Below are 21,155 nucleotides of genomic sequence, written 5' to 3' on the forward strand. Positions count from 1 at the left end.
TGTAGGAAACCTAGAGGTTAATTATAGTTAGTCTACATGGTGTATCCCCCCCCAGGTGGAGGAAACCTAGAGGTTATTATAGTTAGTCTACATGGTGTACGAAGCCCCCCCAGGTGGAGGAAACCTAGAGGTTAATTATAGTTAGTCTACATGGTGTACGAAGCCACCCCAGGTGGAGGACACCTAGAGGTTATTATAGTTAGTTAGTCTACATGCTGTACGAAGCCCCCCCAGGTGGAGGACACCTAGAGGTTAATTATAGTTAGTCTACATGGTGTACCCCCCCAGGTGGAGGAAACCTAGAGGTTATTATAGTTAGTCTACATGGTGTACCCCCCCCAGGTGGAGGAAACCTAGAGGTTAATTATAGTTAGTTAGTCTACATGGTGTACGCAGCCCCCCCAGGTGTAGGAAACCTAGAGGTTAATTATAGTTAGTTAGTCTACATGGTGTACCCCCCAGGGGTAGGAAACCTAGAGGTTAATTATAGTTAGTTAGTCTACATGGTGTATCCCCCCCCAGGTGTAGGAAACCTAGAGGTTAATTATAGTTAGTCTACATGGTGTACCCCCCCCAGGTGTAGGAAACCTAGAGGTTAATTATAGTTAGTTAGTCTACATGGTGTATCCCCCCAGGTGTAGGAAACCTAGAGGTTAATTATAGTTAGTCTACATGGTGTACCCCCCAGGTGTAGGAAACCTAGAGGTTATTATAGTTAGTCTACATGGTGCATCCCCCCCAGGTGTAGGAAACCTAGAGGTTAATTATAGTTAGTCTACATGGTGTACCCCCCCAGGTGTAGGAAACCTAGAGGTTAATTATAGTTAGTCTACATGGTGTACCCCCCAGGTGTAGGAAACCTAGAGGTTAATTATAGTTAGTCTACATGGTGTACCCCCCAGGTGTAGGAAACCTAGAGGTTAATTATAGTTAGTCTACATGGTGTACCCCCAGGTGTAGGAAACCTAGAGGTTAATTATAGTTAGTCTACATGGTGTACCCCCAGGTGGAGGAAACCTAGAGGTTAATTATAGTTAGTCTACATGGTGTATCCCCCCAGGGGTAGGAAACCTAGAGGTTAATTATAGTTAGTCTACATGGTGTATCCCCCAGGTGTAGGAAACCTAGAGGTTAATTATAGTTAGTCTACATGGTGTACCCCCCCAGGTGTAGGAAACCTAGAGGTTATTATAGTTAGTCTACATGGTGTATCCCCCCCCCCCAGGTGTAGGAAACCTAGAGGTTAATTATAGTTAGTTAGTCTACATGGTGTACCCCCCCCCAGGTGGAGGACACCTAGAGGTTAATTATAGTTAGTCTACATGGTGTACCCCCCCCAGGTGTAGGAAACCTAGAGGTTAATTATAGTTAGTCTACATGGTGTACCCCCCCAGGTGTAGGAAACCTAGAGGTTAATTATAGTTAGTCTACATGGTGTACCCCCCCAGGTGGAGGACACCTAGAGGTTAATTATAGTTAGTCTACATGGTGTATCCCCCCAGGTGGAGGAAACCTAGAGGTTAATTATAGTTAGTCTATGGTGTATCCCCCCCAGGTGTAGGAAACCTAGAGGTTAATTATAGTTAGTTAGTCTACATGGTGTATCCCCCCCAGGTGTAGGAAACCTAGAGGTTAATTATAGTTAGTCTACATGGTGTACCCCCCAGGTGTAGGAAACCTAGAGGTTAATTATAGTTAGTCTACATGGTGTACCCCCCAGGTGTAGGAAACCTAGAGGTTAATTATAGTTAGTCTACATGGTGTACCCCCCAGGTGTAGGAAACCTAGAGGTTAATTATAGTTAGTCTACATGGTGTATCCCCCCCAGGTGTAGGAAACCTAGAGGTTAATTATAGTTAGTCTACATGGTGTACCCCCCAGGTGTAGGAAACCTAGAGGTTATTATAGTTAGTCTACATGGTGTATCCCCCCAGGTGTAGGAAACCTAGAGGTTAATTATAGTTAGTTAGTCTACATGGTGTACCCCCCAGGTGGAGGACACCTAGAGGTTAATTATAGTTAGTCTACATGGTGTACCCCCCAGGTGTAGGAAACCTAGAGGTTAATTATAGTTAGTCTACATGGTGTACCCCCAGGTGTAGGAAACCTAGAGGTTAATTATAGTTAGTCTACATGGTGTACCCCCCCCAGGTGGAGGACACCTAGAGGTTAATTATAGTTAGTTAGTCTACATGGTGTACCCCCAGGTGGAGGAAACCTAGAGGTTAATTATAGTTAGTTAGTCTACATGGTGTACCCCCCCCCAGGTGGAGGACACCTAGAGGTTATTATAGTTAGTCTACATGGTGTATCCCCCCAGGTGGAGGACACCTAGAGGTTAATTATAGTTAGTCTACATGGTGTACCCCCCAGGTGTAGGAAACCTAGAGGTTAATTATAGTTAGTCTACATGGTGTACCCCCAGGTGTAGGAAACCTAGAGGTTTATATAGTTAGTTAGTCTACATGGTGTATCCCCCAGGTGTAGGACACCTAGAGGTTAATTATAGTTAGTCTACATGGTGTACCCCCCAGGTGTAGGAAACCTAGAGGTTTATATAGTTAGTTAGTCTACATGGTGTATCCCCCAGGTGTAGGACACCTAGAGGTTAATTATAGTTAGTCTACATGGTGTACCCCCCCCCCCAGGTGTAGGAAACCTAGAGGTTATTATAGTTAGTTAGTCTACATGGTGTACCCCCCAGGTGTAGGACACCTAGAGGTTAATTATAGTTAGTCTACATGGTGTACCCCCCAGGTGTAGGACACCTAGAGGTTAATTATAGTTAGTCTACATGGTGTACCCCCAGGGGTAGGAAACCTAGAGGTTAATTATAGTTAGTTAGTCTACATGGTGTATCCCCCCCAGGTGTAGGAAACCTAGAGGTTAATTATAGTTAGTCTACATGGTGTATCCCCCCAGGTGGAGGAAACCTAGAGGTTAATTATAGTTAGTCTACATGGTGTATCCCCCCCCAGGTGGAGGAAACCTAGAGGTTAATTATAGTTAGTCTACATGGTGTATCCCCCCCCAGGTGTAGGAAACCTAGAGGTTAATTATAGTTAGTCTACATGGTGTATCCCCCCAGGTGGAGGAAACCTAGAGGTTAATTATAGTTAGTCTACATGGTGTATCCCCCCCCAGGTGGAGGAAACCTAGAGGTTAATTATAGTTAGTCTACATGGTGTACCCCCCCAGGGGTAGGAAACCTAGAGGTTAATTATAGTTAGTCTACATGGTGTACCCCCCCCAGGTGGAGGACACCTAGAGGTTATTATAGTTAGTCTACATGGTGTACCCCCCCCAGGGGTAGGAAACCTAGAGGTTAATTATAGTTAGTCTACATGGTGTACCCCCCCCAGGTGGAGGACACCTAGAGGTTATTATAGTTAGTCTACATGGTGTACCCCCCCAGGTGTAGGAAACCTAGAGGTTAATTATAGTTAGTTAGTCTACATGGTGTACGCAGCCCCCCCAGGTGTAGGAAACCTAGAGGTTATTATAGTTAGTCTACATGGTGTATCCCCCCCCCAGGTGGAGGAAACCTAGAGGTTAATTATAGTTAGTCTACATGGTGTACCCCCCCCAGGTGGAGGACACCTAGAGGTTAATTATAGTTAGTCTACATGGTGTACCCCCCCCAGGGGTAGGACACCTAGAGGTTAATTATAGTTAGTTAGTCTACATGGTGTACCCCCCCCAGGTGGAGGAAACCTAGAGGTTAATTATAGTTAGTTAGTCTACATGGTGTACCCCCCCCAGGTGGAGGAAACCTAGAGGTTATTATAGTTAGTCTACATGGTGTACCCCCCCCAGGTGTAGGAAACCTAGAGGTTATTATAGTTAGTTAGTCTACATGGTGTACCCCCCCCAGGTGTAGGACACCTAGAGGTTAATTATAGTTAGTTAGTCTACATGGTGTACCCCCCCCAGGTGGAGGAAACCTAGAGGTTAATTATAGTTAGTTAGTCTACATGGTGTATCCCCCCCCAGGTGTAGGAAACCTAGAGGTTAATTATAGTTAGTTAGTCTACATGGTGTATCCCCCCCCCAGGTGTAGGAAACCTAGAGGTTAATTATAGTTAGTTAGTCTACATGGTGTATCCCCCCCCAGGTGTAGGAAACCTAGAGGTTAATTATAGTTAGTCTACATGGTGTACCCCCCCCAGGGGTAGGACACCTAGAGGTGAATTATAGTTAGTCTACATGGTGTACCCCCAGGGGTAGGACACCTAGAGGTTAATTATAGTTAGTCTACATGGTGTACCCCCCCCAGGTGTAGAAAACCTAGAGGTTAATTATAGTTAGTTAGTCTACATGGTGTATCCCCCCAGGTGTAGGAAACCTAGAGGTTAATTATAGTTAGTCTACATGGTGTATCCCCCCCAGGTGTAGGAAACCTAGAGGTTAATTATAGTTAGTCTACATGGTGTACCCCCCCAGGTGGAGGACACCTAGAGGTTAATTATAGTTAGTCTACATGGTGTATCCCCCCCCAGGTGGAGGAAACCTAGAGGTTAATTATAGTTAGTCTACATGGTGTACGAAGCCCCCCCAGGTGGAGGAAACCTAGAGGTTAATTATAGTTAGTTAGTCTACATGGTGTATCCCCCCCCAGGTGGAGGACACCTAGAGGTTAATTATAGTTAGTCTACATGGTGTATCCCCCCCAGGTGTAGGAAACCTAGAGGTTAATTATAGTTAGTCTACATTGTGTACCCCCCCAGGTGTAGGAAACCTAAAGGTTAATTATAGTTAGTTAGTCTACATGGTGTATCCCCCCCAGGTGTAGGAAACCTAGAGGTTAATTATAGTTAGTCTACATGGTGTACCCCCCAGGGGTAGGACACCTAGAGGTTAATTATAGTTAGTCTACATGGTGCCCCCCCCCCCCCAGGTGTAGAAAACCTAGAGGTTAATTATAGTTAGTTAGTCTACATGGTGTATCCCCCCCCAGGTGTAGGAAACCTAGAGGTTAATTATAGTTAGTCTACATGGTGTATCCCCCCCCAGGTGTAGGAAACCTAGAGGTTAATTATAGTTAGTCTACATGGTGTACCCCCCCCAGGTGGAGGACACCTAGAGGTTAATTATAGTTAGTCTACATGGTGTACCCCCCCAGGTGGAGGACACCTAGAGGTTATTATAGTTAGTCTACATGGTGTACGAAGCCCCCCCAGGTGGAGGAAACCTAGAGGTTAATTATAGTTAGTCTACATGCTGTACGCAGCCCCCCCCAGGTGGAGGAAACCTAGAGGTTAATTATAGTTAGTTAGTCTACATGGTGTATCCCCCCAGGTGGAGGACACCTAGAGGTTAATTATAGTTAGTCTACATGGTGTATCCCCCCAGGTGTAGGAAACCTAGAGGTTAATTATAGTTAGTCTACATGGTGTACCCCCCCCCCCCCCAGGTGGAGGAAACCTAGAGGTTAATTATAGTTAGTTAGTCTACATGGTGTACCCCCCAGGGGAAGGAAACCTAGAGGTTAATTATAGTTAGTCTACATGGTGTACCCCCCCCAGGTGTAGGAAACCTAGAGGTTAATTATAGTTAGTCTACATGGTGTACCCCCCCAGGTGTAGGAAACCTAGAGGTTATTATAGTTAGTCTACATGGTGTATCCCCCCCAGGTGTAGGAAACCTAGAGGTTAATTATAGTTAGTTAGTCTACATGGTGTATCCCCCCAGGGGTAGGACACCTAGAGGTTAATTATAGTTAGTCTACATGGTGTACCCCCCAGGTGGAGGACACCTAGAGGTTAATTATAGTTAGTCTACATGGTGTACCCCCCCCCCCCAGGTGTAGGAAACCTAGAGGTTATTATAGTTAGTCTACATGGTGTACCCCCCCAGGTGTAGGAAACCTAGAGGTTAATTATAGTTAGTCTACATGGTGTACCCCCCCCCCAGGTGGAGGACACCTAGAGGTTAATTATAGTTAGTTAGTCTACATGGTGTACCCCCCCAGGTGGAGGAAACCTAGAGGTTAATTATAGTTAGTTAGTCTACATGGTGTACCCCCCCCCAGGTGGAGGACACCTAGAGGTTAATTATAGTTAGTCTACATGGTGTACCCCCCCCCAGGTGTAGGAAACCTAGAGGTTATTATAGTTAGTTAGTCTACATGGTGTACCCCCCAGGTGTAGGACACCTAGAGGTTAATTATAGTTAGTCTACATGGTGTACCCCCCCAGGTGTAGGAAACCTAGAGGTTTATATAGTTAGTTAGTCTACATGGTGTATCCCCCCAGGTGTAGGACACCTAGAGGTTAATTATAGTTAGTCTACATGGTGTACCCCCCCCCCAGGTGTAGGAAACCTAGAGGTTATTATAGTTAGTTAGTCTACATGGTGTACCCCCCCAGGTGTAGGACACCTAGAGGTTAATTATAGTTAGTCTACATGGTGTACCCCCCCAGGTGTAGGACACCTAGAGGTTAATTATAGTTAGTCTACATGGTGTACCCCCCCAGGGGTAGGAAACCTAGAGGTTAATTATAGTTAGTTAGTCTACATGGTGTATCCCCCCCCCAGGTGTAGGAAACCTAGAGGTTAATTATAGTTAGTCTACATGGTGTATCCCCCCCCAGGTGGAGGAAACCTAGAGGTTATTATAGTTAGTCTACATGGTGTATCCCCCCCCAGGTGGAGGAAACCTAGAGGTTAATTATAGTTAGTCTACATGGTGTATCCCCCCCCAGGTGGAGGAAACCTAGAGGTTAATTATAGTTAGTCTACATGGTGTACCCCCAGGGGTAGGAAACCTAGAGGTTAATTATAGTTAGTCTACATGGTGTACCCCCCCCAGGTGGAGGACACCTAGAGGTTATTATAGTTAGTCTACATGGTGTACCCCCCCCAGGGGTAGGAAACCTAGAGGTTAATTATAGTTAGTCTACATGGTGTACCCCCCCCAGGTGGAGGACACCTAGAGGTTATTATAGTTAGTCTACATGGTGTACCCCCCCAGGTGTAGGAAACCTAGAGGTTAATTATAGTTAGTTAGTCTACATGGTGTACGCAGCCCCCCCAGGTGTAGGAAACCTAGAGGTTATTATAGTTAGTCTACATGGTGTATCCCCCCCCCAGGTGGAGGAAACCTAGAGGTTAATTATAGTTAGTCTACATGGTGTACCCCCCCCAGGTGGAGGACACCTAGAGGTTAATTATAGTTAGTCTACATGCTGTACGAAGCCCCCCCCAGGTGGAGGAAACCTAGAGGTTAATTATAGTTAGTTAGTCTACATGGTGTACCCCCCCCAGGTGGAGGAAACCTAGAGGTTATTATAGTTAGTCTACATGGTGTACCCCCCCCAGGTGTAGGAAACCTAGAGGTTATTATAGTTAGTTAGTCTACATGGTGTACCCCCCCCAGGTGTAGGACACCTAGAGGTTAATTATAGTTAGTTAGTCTACATGGTGTACCCCCCCCAGGTGGAGGAAACCTAGAGGTTAATTATAGTTAGTTAGTCTACATGGTGTATCCCCCCAGGTGTAGGAAACCTAGAGGTTAATTATAGTTAGTTAGTCTACATGGTGTATCCCCCCCCCAGGTGTAGGAAACCTAGAGGTTAATTATAGTTAGTTAGTCTACATGGTGTATCCCCCCCCCCAGGTGTAGGAAACCTAGAGGTTAATTATAGTTAGTCTACATGGTGTACCCCCCCCAGGGGTAGGACACCTAGAGGTTAATTATAGTTAGTCTACATGGTGTACCCCCCCCAGGGGTAGGACACCTAGAGGTTAATTATAGTTAGTCTACATGGTGTACCCCCCCCCAGAGGTGTAGAAAACCTAGAGGTTAATTATAGTTAGTTAGTCTACATGGTGTATCCCCCCCAGGTGTAGGAAACCTAGAGGTTAATTATAGTTAGTCTACATGGTGTATCCCCCCCAGGTGTAGGAAACCTAGAGGTTAATTATAGTTAGTCTACATGGTGTACCCCCCCCAGGTGGAGGACACCTAGAGGTTAATTATAGTTAGTCTACATGGTGTATCCCCCCAGGTGTAGGAAACCTAGAGGTTAATTATAGTTAGTCTACATGGTGTACCCCCCCAGGTGTAGGAAACCTAGAGGTTAATTATAGTTAGTCTACATGGTGTATCCCCCCCCCCAGGTGTAGGAAACCTAGAGGTTATTATAGTTAGTCTACATGGTGTATCCCCCCCCAGGTGGAGGACACCTAGAGGTTAATTATAGTTAGTCTACATGGTGTATCCCCCCCAGGTGTAGGAAACCTAGAGGTTAATTATAGTTAGTCTACATGGTGTACCCCCCCCCAGGTGTAGGAAACCTAGAGGTTAATTATAGTTAGTTAGTCTACATGGTGTATCCCCCCCAGGTGTAGGAAACCTAGAGGTTAATTATAGTTAGTCTACATGGTGTACCCCCCCCAGGGGTAGGACACCTAGAGGTTAATTATAGTTAGTCTACATGGTGTACCCCCCCCAGGGGTAGGACACCTAGAGGTTAATTATAGTTAGTCTACATGGTGTACCCCCCCCCCCAGGTGTAGAAAACCTAGAGGTTAATTATAGTTAGTTAGTCTACATGGTGTATCCCCCCCCAGGTGTAGGAAACCTAGAGGTTAATTATAGTTAGTCTACATGGTGTATCCCCCCAGGTGTAGGAAACCTAGAGGTTAATTATAGTTAGTCTACATGGTGTACCCCCCCCAGGTGGAGGACACCTAGAGGTTAATTATAGTTAGTCTACATGGTGTACCCCCCCCAGGTGGAGGACACCTAGAGGTTAATTATAGTTAGTCTACATGGTGTACCCCCCCAGGTGTAGGAAACCTAGAGGTTATTATAGTTAGTCTACATGGTGTACGAAGCCCCCCCAGGTGGAGGAAACCTAGAGGTTAATTATAGTTAGTCTACATGCTGTACGCAGCCCCCCCCAGGTGGAGGAAACCTAGAGGTTAATTATAGTTAGTTAGTCTACATGGTGTACGAAGCCCCCCCAGGTGGAGGAAACCTAGAGGTTAATTATAGTTAGTTAGTCTACATGGTGTATCCCCCCCCAGGTGGAGGACACCTAGAGGTTAATTATAGTTAGTCTACATGGTGTATCCCCCCCAGGTGTAGGAAACCTAGAGGTTAATTATAGTTAGTCTACATGGTGTACCCCCCCAGGTGTAGGAAACCTAAAGGTTAATTATAGTTAGTTAGTCTACATGGTGTATCCCCCCCCCCAGGTGTAGGAAACCTAGAGGTTAATTATAGTTAGTCTACATGGTGTACCCCCCAGGGGTAGGACACCTAGAGGTTAATTATAGTTAGTCTACATGGTGTACCCCCAGGGGTAGGACACCTAGAGGTTAATTATAGTTAGGACAACCAGGTGTAGAGGTTAATTATAGTTAGTTAGTCTACATGGTGTATCCCCCCCCAGGTGTAGGAAACCTAGAGGTTAATTATAGTTAGTCTACATGGTGTATCCCCCCCCAGGTGTAGGAAACCTAGAGGTTAATTATAGTTAGTCTACATGGTGTACCCCCCCCAGGTGGAGGACACCTAGAGGTTAATTATAGTTAGTCTACATGGTGTACCCCCCCAGGTGGAGGACACCTAGAGGTTATTATAGTTAGTCTACATGGTGTACGAAGCCCCCCCAGGTGGAGGAAACCTAGAGGTTAATTATAGTTAGTCTACATGCTGTACGCAGCCCCCCCCAGGTGGAGGAAACCTAGAGGTTAATTATAGTTAGTTAGTCTACATGGTGTATCCCCCCCCAGGTGGAGGACACCTAGAGGTTAATTATAGTTAGTCTACATGGTGTATCCCCCCCAGGTGTAGGAAACCTAGAGGTTAATTATAGTTAGTCTACATGGTGTACCCCCCCCCAGGTGGAGGAAACCTAGAGGTTAATTATAGTTAGTCTACATGGTGTACCCCCCAGGGGAAGGAAACCTAGAGGTTAATTATAGTTAGTCTACATGGTGTACCCCCCCAGGTGTAGGAAACCTAGAGGTTAATTATAGTTAGTCTACATGGTGTACCCCCCCAGGTGTAGGAAACCTAGAGGTTATTATAGTTAGTCTACATGGTGTATCCCCCCCCCAGGTGTAGGAAACCTAGAGGTTAATTATAGTTAGTTAGTCTACATGGTGTATCCCCCCCAGGGGTAGGACACCTAGAGGTTAATTATAGTTAGTCTACATGGTGTACCCCCCCCCAGGTGGAGGACACCTAGAGGTTAATTATAGTTAGTCTACATGGTGTACCCCCCCCCCAGGTGTAGGAAACCTAGAGGTTAATTATAGTTAGTCTACATGGTGTACCCCCCCAGGTGTAGGAAACCTAGAGGTTAATTATAGTTAGTCTACATGGTGTACCCCCCCCCAGGTGGAGGACACCTAGAGGTTAATTATAGTTAGTTAGTCTACATGGTGTACCCCCCCAGGTGGAGGAAACCTAGAGGTTAATTATAGTTAGTTAGTCTACATGGTGTACCCCCCCCCAGGTGGAGGACACCTAGAGGTTATTATAGTTAGTCTACATGGTGTATCCCCCCCCAGGTGGAGGACACCTAGAGGTTAATTATAGTTAGTCTACATGGTGTACCCCCCCCCAGGTGTAGGAAACCTAGAGGTTATTATAGTTAGTTAGTCTACATGGTGTACCCCCCCAGGTGTAGGACACCTAGAGGTTAATTATAGTTAGTCTACATGGTGTACCCCCCCAGGTGTAGGAAACCTAGAGGTTTATATAGTTAGTTAGTCTACATGGTGTATCCCCCCAGGTGTAGGACACCTAGAGGTTAATTATAGTTAGTCTACATGGTGTACGCCCCCCCCCCCAGGTGTAGGAAACCTAGAGGTTATTATAGTTAGTTAGTCTACATGGTGTACCCCCCAGGTGTAGGACACCTAGAGGTTAATTATAGTTAGTCTACATGGTGTACCCCCCAGGTGTAGGACACCTAGAGGTTAATTATAGTTAGTCTACATGGTGTACCCCCCAGGGGTAGGAAACCTAGAGGTTAATTATAGTTAGTTAGTCTACATGGTGTATCCCCCCAGGTGTAGGAAACCTAGAGGTTAATTATAGTTAGTCTACATGGTGTATCCCCCCAGGTGGAGGAAACCTAGAGGTTATTATAGTTAGTCTACATGGTGTATCCCCCCAGGTGGAGGAAACCTAGAGGTTAATTATAGTTAGTCTACATGGTGTATCCCCCCCAGGTGGAGGAAACCTAGAGGTTAATTATAGTTAGTCTACATGGTGTACCCCCAGGGGTAGGAAACCTAGAGGTTAATTATAGTTAGTCTACATGGTGTACCCCCCAGGTGGAGGAAACCTAGAGGTTAATTATAGTTAGTTAGTCTACATGGTGTACCCCCCCCAGGTGGAGGAAACCTAGAGGTTATTATAGTTAGTTAGTCTACATGCTGTACCCCCCAGGTGGAGGAAACCTAGAGGTTATTATAGTTAGTCTACATGGTGTACCCCCCAGGTGGAGGACACCTAGAGGTTAATTATAGTTAGTCTACATGCTGTACGAAGCCCCCCCCCAGGTGGAGGAAACCTAGAGGTTAATTATAGTTAGTTAGTCTACATGGTGTACCCCCCCCAGGTGGAGGAAACCTAGAGGTTATTATAGTTAGTTAGTCTACATGGTGTACCCCCCCCAGGTGGAGGAAACCTAGAGGTTATTATAGTTAGTTAGTCTACATGCTGTACCCCCCCAGGTGTAGGACACCTAGAGGTTATTATAGTTAGTCTACATGGTGTACCCCCCCCAGGTGTAGGAAACCTAGAGGTTATTATAGTTAGTTAGTCTACATGGTGTACCCCCCCCAGGTGTAGGACACCTAGAGGTTAATTATAGTTAGTTAGTCTACATGGTGTACCCCCCCCAGGTGGAGGAAACCTAGAGGTTAATTATAGTTAGTTAGTCTACATGGTGTATCCCCCCAGGTGTAGGAAACCTAGAGGTTAATTATAGTTAGTTAGTCTACATGGTGTATCCCCCCCCCCAGGTGTAGGAAACCTAGAGGTTAATTATAGTTAGTTAGTCTACATGGTGTATCCCCCCCCCCAGGTGTAGGAAACCTAGAGGTTAATTATAGTTAGTCTACATGGTGTACCCCCCCAGGTGTAGGAAACCTAGAGGTTAATTATAGTTAGTCTACATGGTGTATCCCCCCCAGGTGTAGGACACCTAGAGGTTAATTATAGTTAGTCTACATGGTGTACACAGCCCCCCCAGGTGTAGGAAACCTAGAGGTTAATTATAGTTAGTTAGTCTACATGGTGTATCCCCCCAGGTGTAGGAAACCTAGAGGTTAATTATAGTTAGTCTACATGGTGTATCCCCCCCAGGTGTAGGACACCTAGAGGTTAATTATAGTTAGTCTACATGGTGTATCCCCCCAGGTGGAGGACACCTAGAGGTTAATTATAGTTAGTCTACATGGTGTACCCCCCCCCAGGTGTAGGAAACCTAGAGGTTAATTATAGTTAGTCTACATGGTGTACCCCCCCAGGTGTAGGACACCTAGAGGTTAATTATAGTTAGTCTACATGGTGTATCCCCCCCCAGGTGTAGGAAACCTAGAGGTTAATTATAGTTAGTCTACATGGTGTACCCCCCAGGTGGAGGACACCTAGAGGTTAATTATAGTTAGTCTACATGGTGTATCCCCCCCCAGGTGTAGGAAACCTAGAGGTTAATTATAGTTAGTCTACATGGTGTACCCCCCCAGGTGTAGGAAACCTAGAGGTTAATTATAGTTAGTCTACATGGTGTATCCCCCCCAGGTGTAGGACACCTAGAGGTTAATTATAGTTAGTCTACATGGTGTACACAGCCCCCCCAGGTGTAGGAAACCTAGAGGTTAATTATAGTTAGTCTACATGGTGTACCCCCCCAGGTGGAGGACACCTAGAGGTTAATTATAGTTAGTTAGTCTACATGGTGTATCCCCCCCCCCAGGTGTAGGAAACCTAGAGGTTAATTATAGTTAGTCTACATGGTGTACCCCCCCCAGGGGTAGGACACCTAGAGGTTAATTATAGTTAGTCTACATGGTGTACCCCCCCAGGTGTAGGACACCTAGAGGTTAATTATAGTTAGTCTACATGGTGTACCCCCCCCAGGTGTAGGAAACCTAGAGGTTAATTATAGTTAGTCTACATGGTGTACCCCCCCCCCAGGTGGAGGACACCTAGAGGTTAATTATAGTTAGTCTACATGGTGTATCCCCCAGGTGGAGGACACCTAGAGGTTAATTATAGTTAGTCTACATGGTGTATCCCCCCCAGGTGTAGGAAACCTAGAGGTTAATTATAGTTAGTTAGTCTACATGGTGTATCCCCCCCAGGTGTAGGAAACCTAGAGGTTAATTATAGTTAGTCTACATGGTGTACCCCCCCAGGTGGAGGACACCTAGAGGTTAATTATAGTTAGTCTACATGGTGTACCCCCCCAGGTGGAGGAAACCTAGAGGTTAATTATAGTTAGTCTACATGGTGTACCCCCCCAGGGGTAGGAAACCTAGAGGTTAATTATAGTTAGTTAGTCTACATGGTGTACCCCCCCCCAGGTGTAGGAAACCTAGAGGTTAATTATAGTTAGTCTACATGGTGTATCCCCCCCCCAGGTGTAGGAAACCTAGAGGTTAATTATAGTTAGTCTACATGGTGTATCCCCCCCCAGGTGTAGGAAACCTAGAGGTTAATTATAGTTAGTCTACATGGTGTACCCCCCCAGGTGTAGGAAACCTAGAGGTTAATTATAGTTAGTTAGTCTACATGGTTAATTATAGTTAGTCTACCCCCCCAGGTGGAGGAAACCTAGAGGTTAATTATAGTTAGTCTACATGGTGTATCCCCCCCAGGTGTAGGAAACCTAGAGGTTAATTAGTTTTAGTCTACATGGTGTATCCCCCCCCAGGTGTAGGAAACCTAGAGGTTAATTATAGTTAGTTAGTCTACATGGTGTACCCCCCCCCCCCAGGTGTAGGACACCTAGAGGTTAATTATAGTTAGTCTACATGGTGTACCCCCCCAGGTGTAGAAAACCTAGAGGTTAATTATAGTTAGTTAGTCTACATGGTGTACCCCCCCCCCCCACAGACCGAGGGGTCAATTATAGCTAGTTTGTTGTACAGTAAAGCACAGATAGCTGGCATCCCAAATGGCACCATAGTCACTACATAAGTAAGTAGCCTCGTCAGAGCCAAAATGGCACCCTAGTCCCTACATAAGTAAGTAGCCTCGTCAGAGCCAAAATGGCCACTAGGGCCGTTGCAGTGTGGCATCACGGTAAACAGTCCCGCTAGGTGGCGTCACTGTCACAGTAGTGTTATAGCAGGTACAGGTTATATTCTGCGTCCCTCATGCCTGTAGCGTACTCCTTTTAGCCACGGCTCAAAACCAACCCAAGGGTTGTAGAGCTATATGCACTGTGCAGGCTTTAACCCAACACTAACACACCTGATTGTTTATCTATGAACAGCCTGTCGTGGGTTCAAATCCCAATCAGTAGACACCCCCCAAAACAAATTCGCTGCATTATTTTACCTGTTGGACTCGGAGCGAACCTCACTCTCACATCACCATGTTCATGCTGATGAGCAACCTCGTCACATTCAGATGAAAAGCATCTCTTCTGCGAGCTCTTCAACCTCACGTATTGTTGCTTTCCGCCGTGTCCACCACTGCGGTTGAAAGTCAATGTGTTCTTCAACAACACTGGGGTATCGAGTATACGGACGCTCCTTCCTGTACTGTATTGGCAACACCGCGTACACGTTTGTATTGGAAAGCATCTGGATGGTGTGCTGAAATGTATAAACAATGACAGGGCCATGATAATAATTAGCTAACTACCGAAGTTACAAAACAAAGTTATCCATGTGTTCCACTCGCTACAGACAGCTAGCTAGCTATTGAACGCGGAAACGTTTAGCACCACAAGGAGAGGAGCGTCTTTGTGAGATGGGGGAAAATTGCTCTTACAAATTCCTTCTACCGATGTTTGCTGTTTAGGATCGATTTGCGTTGTTGATTTAATCGTGTCTGAAGTTGACCGTTAAAACTGTCGACACATGCCTGTCGCGTGACGTCACCACACCACTTCCTGGTTTGCTCTGTTCAAAATAAAAGTCCGCCCACCGATAAAAGCGCAGTGTGAAAACTATTGGATGGAATATTGATACCCAGAACACAAAGAGTGGTCGAATCCGAATCCGGAACGAATTAATATTATTTAGAAAATCGTTTTATGACGCCACACTTTCTGCACATTGTTGTTTAAACAATTCGCTTTATTGACTATAGTATAGGCTTATGTCTAAAGCATCTTAGATAATGGCCTCGATTCAGTTTTTGACAGCAAAAAAAAGGGAAACAGGATGGAAAGTGCGAACCTGCAATGTGGTAACTGATTGTCGTTGCCTATGAAGACTCGCGACTAACCTCTAAATTGTGGGGATTTGATGAATAGTGTGGGAAAAAACGTACATAAACATCAAAACATTGCTCTTCATTGATGACCAGCAGATGTCACTAATGTGGATTGTGTTAAAGCTCAGCGTAATGAACAATCATAGGGCACAATTTGGTGAAAGCCCCGGTGGCCTCAGAAAGCCCCGGTGGCCTCAGAAAGCCCCGGTGGCCTCAGAAAGCCCCGGTGGCCTCAGAAAGCCCCGGTTTCCCATCACTAGAACATCTTACCCCGAGAGGTTCGCTGTGGGTGTGAACAATTATAATTGGAACATAGTTGACTGACGACTGTCGTAAACAGGCTGAAGGAACCTTTATTAAGAGTAACTAAGGTAGTCATGTGAAATGTATGCTTTTCTATTGGTCCGTTTAAATAAATGTTTTTGTGTGCTCTGATTGGTTGCAGGTATGACACCACACCTCCACCGGTTTCCTAGAAAACGGTGGGAACATTCACTCATCTGTAACATTCCTTGCCAGGGGACAGAGGGGAAGCCATGCAGAGACCGTGTTGCTGTCTCCAAATGGGTGTATGTTCAGTATTCACCTTGCCAGAAGACACCGGCCCAACCTTCACGCTTGTTTACACTGCGTTGGAGCCGGCATGCAATCATCTCTGCATTGAGACACTGTGGCGCCTGCGCTAGACATGGGGCAGAAAACAAACCGCAATGCAGGGTGGGATACGCCACTGTACTTCACATTTTACCCTTATCGACACTGCTCCATCGAGGAGATTGAAATACTGCCCGTTTTCCCACAAAACCGCCCTTGTTGTGCTCATGCTAGCTAGCAGGAGCCACAGCTGTCTTTGTTGACACTGTCATTCCAAAATGGCCGCTGTGGCAACGACAAGCTAGCAGGAGGACGAAAGAGGGAAAACTAGCAGTACTTGAATCTTCTCGATGGGCGCAGTGTGGATGGGTAAAATGTGGAGTACAAGTGGCACATCCCATCCCCGCGTTGAGGCACGTTTTCAGACCTATATCTCGCGCTGGTTCCACGGTGTCTTGATTTAATCATGGCTGCTGTGGCAACGACTAGCTAGCAGGAGGACGAAAGAGGGAAAACTAGCAGTACTTCAATCTTCTCGATGGGCGCAGTATGGACAGGTAAAATGTGGAGTACAAGTGGCACATCCCATCCCCGCGTTGAGGTACGTTTTCAGACCTATATCTCGCGCTGGTTCCACGGTGTCTTGATGTCACCACGATGGCTCTCTGACCCCAGTGCAGCTCAGTGTCTTGATGTCACCACGATGGCTCTCTGACCCCAGTGCAGCTCAGTGTCTTGATGTCACCACGATGGCTCTCTGACCCCAGTGCAGCTCAGTGTCTTGATGTCACCACGATGGCTCTCTGACCCCAGTGCAGCTCAGTGTCTTGATGTCACCACGATGGCTCTCTGACCCCAGTGCAGCTCAGTGTCTTGATGTCACCTTGATGCTCTCTGAAGTGCAGCTCAGTGTCTTGATGTCACCACGATGGCTCTCTGACCCCAGTGCAGCTCAGTGTCTTGATGTAACCACGATGGCTCTCTGACCCCAGTGCAGCTCAGTGTAAACAATTGTAATGGTAGTGAGCAGACATCTATACATCTACACTATTAAAATAAACGTATTTTTCTGTGGTGGCCTATAGAGGAAAAACTGGTATTACATCACACACACAATCAACTTTAACTGGTTTGTCTTGATTCATCATTTGAAGCACAGACACACTTCTGTATGAGAGGAATTTTCCCATCCAGATCCAACTTGATCTCCCTGGGACATATTTATTGGTTTTGTTGATCTTTATCATCATGATATCACCAATAACATCTACCATCATCACCACAAACACTGATATAATCAATAACATCTACCATCATCACCAATAACACTGATATAATCAATAACATTTATCGTCACCACAAACACTGATATAATCAATAACATTTACCATCACCACAAACACTGATATAATCAATAACATTTACCATCATCACCAATAACATTTACCATCACCACCAATAACACTGATATAATCAATAACATTTACCATCATCACCAATAACACTGATATAATCAATAACATTTACCATCATCACCAATAACACTGATATAATCAATAACATTTACCATCATCACCAATAACACTGATATAATCAATAACATTTACCATCATCACCAATCTGATATAATCAATAACATTTACCATCATCACCAATAACACTGATATAATCAATAACATTTACCATCATCACCAATAACACTGATATAATCAATAACACTTACCATCATCACCAATAACACTGATATAATCAATAACATTTACCATCATCACCAATAACACTGATATAATCAATAACAACCATCATCACCAATAACATTTACCATCACCACCAATAAAACACATGTAAAATGACATTTAAACACACTCACCCAGTAAAACAACATTTAAAACACATAAAACAACATGTAAAACAACATGTAAAACGACATGTAAAACAACATGTAAAACAACATGTAAAATGACATGTAAAACAACATGTAAAACAACATGTAAAACGACATGTAAAACAACATATAAAACGACATGTAAAACGACATGTAAAACAACATGTAAAACAACATGTAAAACAACATGTAAAACGACATGTAAAACAACATGTAAAACAACATGTAAAACAACATGTAAAACGACATGTAAAACAACATGTAAAACAACATGTAAAACGACATGTAAAACAACATGTAGAACATGTAAAACAACATGTAAAACAACATGTAAAACGACATGTAAAACGACATGTAAAACGACATATAAAACGACATGTAAAACAACATGTAAAACGACATATAAAACAACATGTAAAACGACATGTAAAACGACATGTAAAACAACATGTAAAACGACATGTAAAACAACATGTAAAACAACATGTAAAACAACATGTAAAACAACATGTAAAACAACATATAAAACGACATGTAAAACAACATGTAAAACAACATATAAAACGACATGTAAAACAACATGTAAAACAACATGTAAAACAACATATAAAACGACATGTAAAACAACATGTAAAACAACATGTAAAACGACATGTAAAACAACATGTAAAACAACATGTAAAACGACATGTAAAACTACATGTAAAACAACATATAAAACGACATGTAAAACATCATGTAAAACGACATGTAAAACGACATGTAAAACGACATGTAAAACAACATGTAAAACGACATGTAAAACGACATGTAAAACAACATGTAAAACAACATGTAAAACGACATGTAAAACAACATGTAAAACGACATGTAAAACGACATGTAAAACAACATGTAAAACGACATGTAAAACGACATGTAAAACAACATGTAAAACGACATGTAAAACAACATGTAAAACAACATGTAAAACAACATATAGAACGACATGTAAAACGACATGTAAAACTAGGGGGTTTCAGGTGTCTGGACACAACAGCCGCAGGGCGTTGTCAGTTTAACCATGGATCAGTGTGTTACTGTATTCAAAGGGCAACTGTACACACACACACACACACACAGACAGAGAGTGACACACACACACACACACAGAGACACACAGACACGCACAGGAGAGACACACACACACACAGACAGAGAGACACACACACAAGCACAGAGAGAGACACACAGACACGCACAGGGAGAGAGACACACACACACAGACAGAGAGAGACACACACACACACACACAGAGAGACACACACACACACACACAGAGAGACACACACACACACACAGAGAGACACACAGACAGAGAGAGACACACACACACACACACAGACACACAGACACGCACAGGGAGAGACATGCACACACACACACACACACAGACAGCACAGAGAGACACACACACACACAGAGACACACACACACACGCACAGAGAAAGACACGCACACACACACGCACAGATAGAGAGACACACACACACATGCACAGACAGAGAGACACACACACACATGACACACACAGACACACACACACGTACAGATAGAGAGACACACACACACATGCACAGACAGAGAGAGACACACACACACATAGAGAGAGACACACAGACACGCACAGAGAGAGACACGCACACAAAGAGAGAGAGAGAGAGAGACACACCTATAGAGCAGTAATGTGCCTCAGGCCCTTATAACTAGAGATGATACACACCCTCTCGTTCATTCACAACATCATCTTGTGTCTTGAGGAAACACAGCAGCTCACTGGTTGACCTGCGTCTCAGGTATCAGTACACAGTCACAGAGACAGACGGAGGAAGCAGCCCAACACTAACACACCTACCGCCCTGCCTGACTGACACGGCTAGCACCTTCATCAGGTAAAAGCTTTGATTTCTACCTTCGTTATAAAAGCCTTGCGTTTAGAAATACGGAGAGAGTGTGGAGGTTGGTTTAATGACTACTTACAGGTTACATACCCCTGTTATTAGACTGAGACTGAAATCAGAGGTTGTTGGGTTTTTTTTCATTGAGTGTGTAAGTCGTTTTTGTTTGTTGTTTGTTTGTGACAGGTGAACGGTGTCGCGTTTTAGCTACCAAACAACATGCACGTATGAAGTAGGAAGATTAAAGTTATTTCATATATGTATATATATATATATATCACACATTTACTTCTATTTTTGTTCTTAACAGATCAACCCTCTTGTTTATTGTTTGTTTGTGAACAGTTCTTTCTTTCTTATTAATCACTTCATCATCAGCACAGTCAACCAGAATCACAGTGCAGGTCAAGTGATAACAGATCAGTCCTTTCAGTAACATAACGGTGACTCAGAGTAGAACAGGAGGTCAAGTGATAACAGATACCAGTCTGGTTGTCCTGGTAACAGATAACGGTGACTCAGAGTAGAACAGGACGTCAAGTGATAACAGATACCAGTCTGGTTGTCCTGGTAACAGATAACGGTGACTCAGAGTAGAACAGGACGTCAAGTGATAACAGATACCAGTCTGGTTGTCCTGGTAACAGATAACGGTGACTCAGAGTAGAACAGGACGTCAAGTGATAACAGATACCAGTCTGGTTGTCCTGGTAACAGATAACGGTGACTCAGAGTAGAACAGGACGTCAAGTGATCACAGATACCAGTCTGGTTGTCCTGGTAACAGATAACGGTGACTCAGAGTAGAACAGGACGTCAAGTGATCACAGATACCAGTCTGGTTGTCCTGGTAACAGATAACGGTGACTCAGAGTAGAACAGGACAGTCTGGTTGTCCTGGACAGTCAAGTGATCACAGATACCAGTCTGGTTGTCCTGGTAACAGATAACGGTGACTCAGAGTAGAACAGGAGGTCAAGTGATAACAGATACCAGTCTGGTTGTCCTGGTAACAGATAACGGTGACTCAGAGTAGAACAGGACGTCAAGTGATCACAGATACCAGTCTGGTTGTCCTGGTAACAGATAACGGTGACTCAGAGTAGAACAGGACATCAAGTGATCACAGATACCAGTCTGGTTGTCCTGGTAACAGATAACGGTGACTCAGAGTAGAACAGGACGTCAAGTGATCACAGATACCAGTCTGGTTGTCCTGGTAACAGATAACGGTGACTCAGAGTAGAACAGGAGGTCAAGTGATAACAGATACCAGTCTGGTTGTCCTGGTAACAGATAACGGTGACTCAGAGTAGAA

At 44.6% G+C, this 21,155-nt stretch overlaps 1 protein-coding gene across 3 annotated transcripts in view; it reads right to left on the reverse strand.

The window, feature by feature from the left end:
* LOC135530947 (nondiscriminating glutamyl-tRNA synthetase EARS2, mitochondrial-like) overlaps positions 1–15,091 on the reverse strand; it is a 47,577-nt gene extending 32,486 nt beyond the window's left edge. For all 3 annotated transcript variants that reach the window (XM_064959115.1, XM_064959114.1, XM_064959116.1), the window contains exon 1: positions 14,537–15,091. In XM_064959115.1, coding sequence (XP_064815187.1) covers positions 14,537–14,825 — 289 coding nt within the window. In that variant the 5' untranslated portion in view covers positions 14,826–15,091. The remainder of the gene's footprint in view (positions 1–14,536) is intronic.
* Positions 15,092–21,155: the final 6,064 nt, after the last annotated feature.

The sequence above is a fragment of the Oncorhynchus masou genome, unplaced genomic scaffold (genome assembly GCF_036934945.1).
Source record: "Oncorhynchus masou masou isolate Uvic2021 unplaced genomic scaffold, UVic_Omas_1.1 unplaced_scaffold_1465, whole genome shotgun sequence".
Lineage (NCBI taxonomy): Eukaryota > Metazoa > Chordata > Actinopteri > Salmoniformes > Salmonidae > Oncorhynchus > Oncorhynchus masou.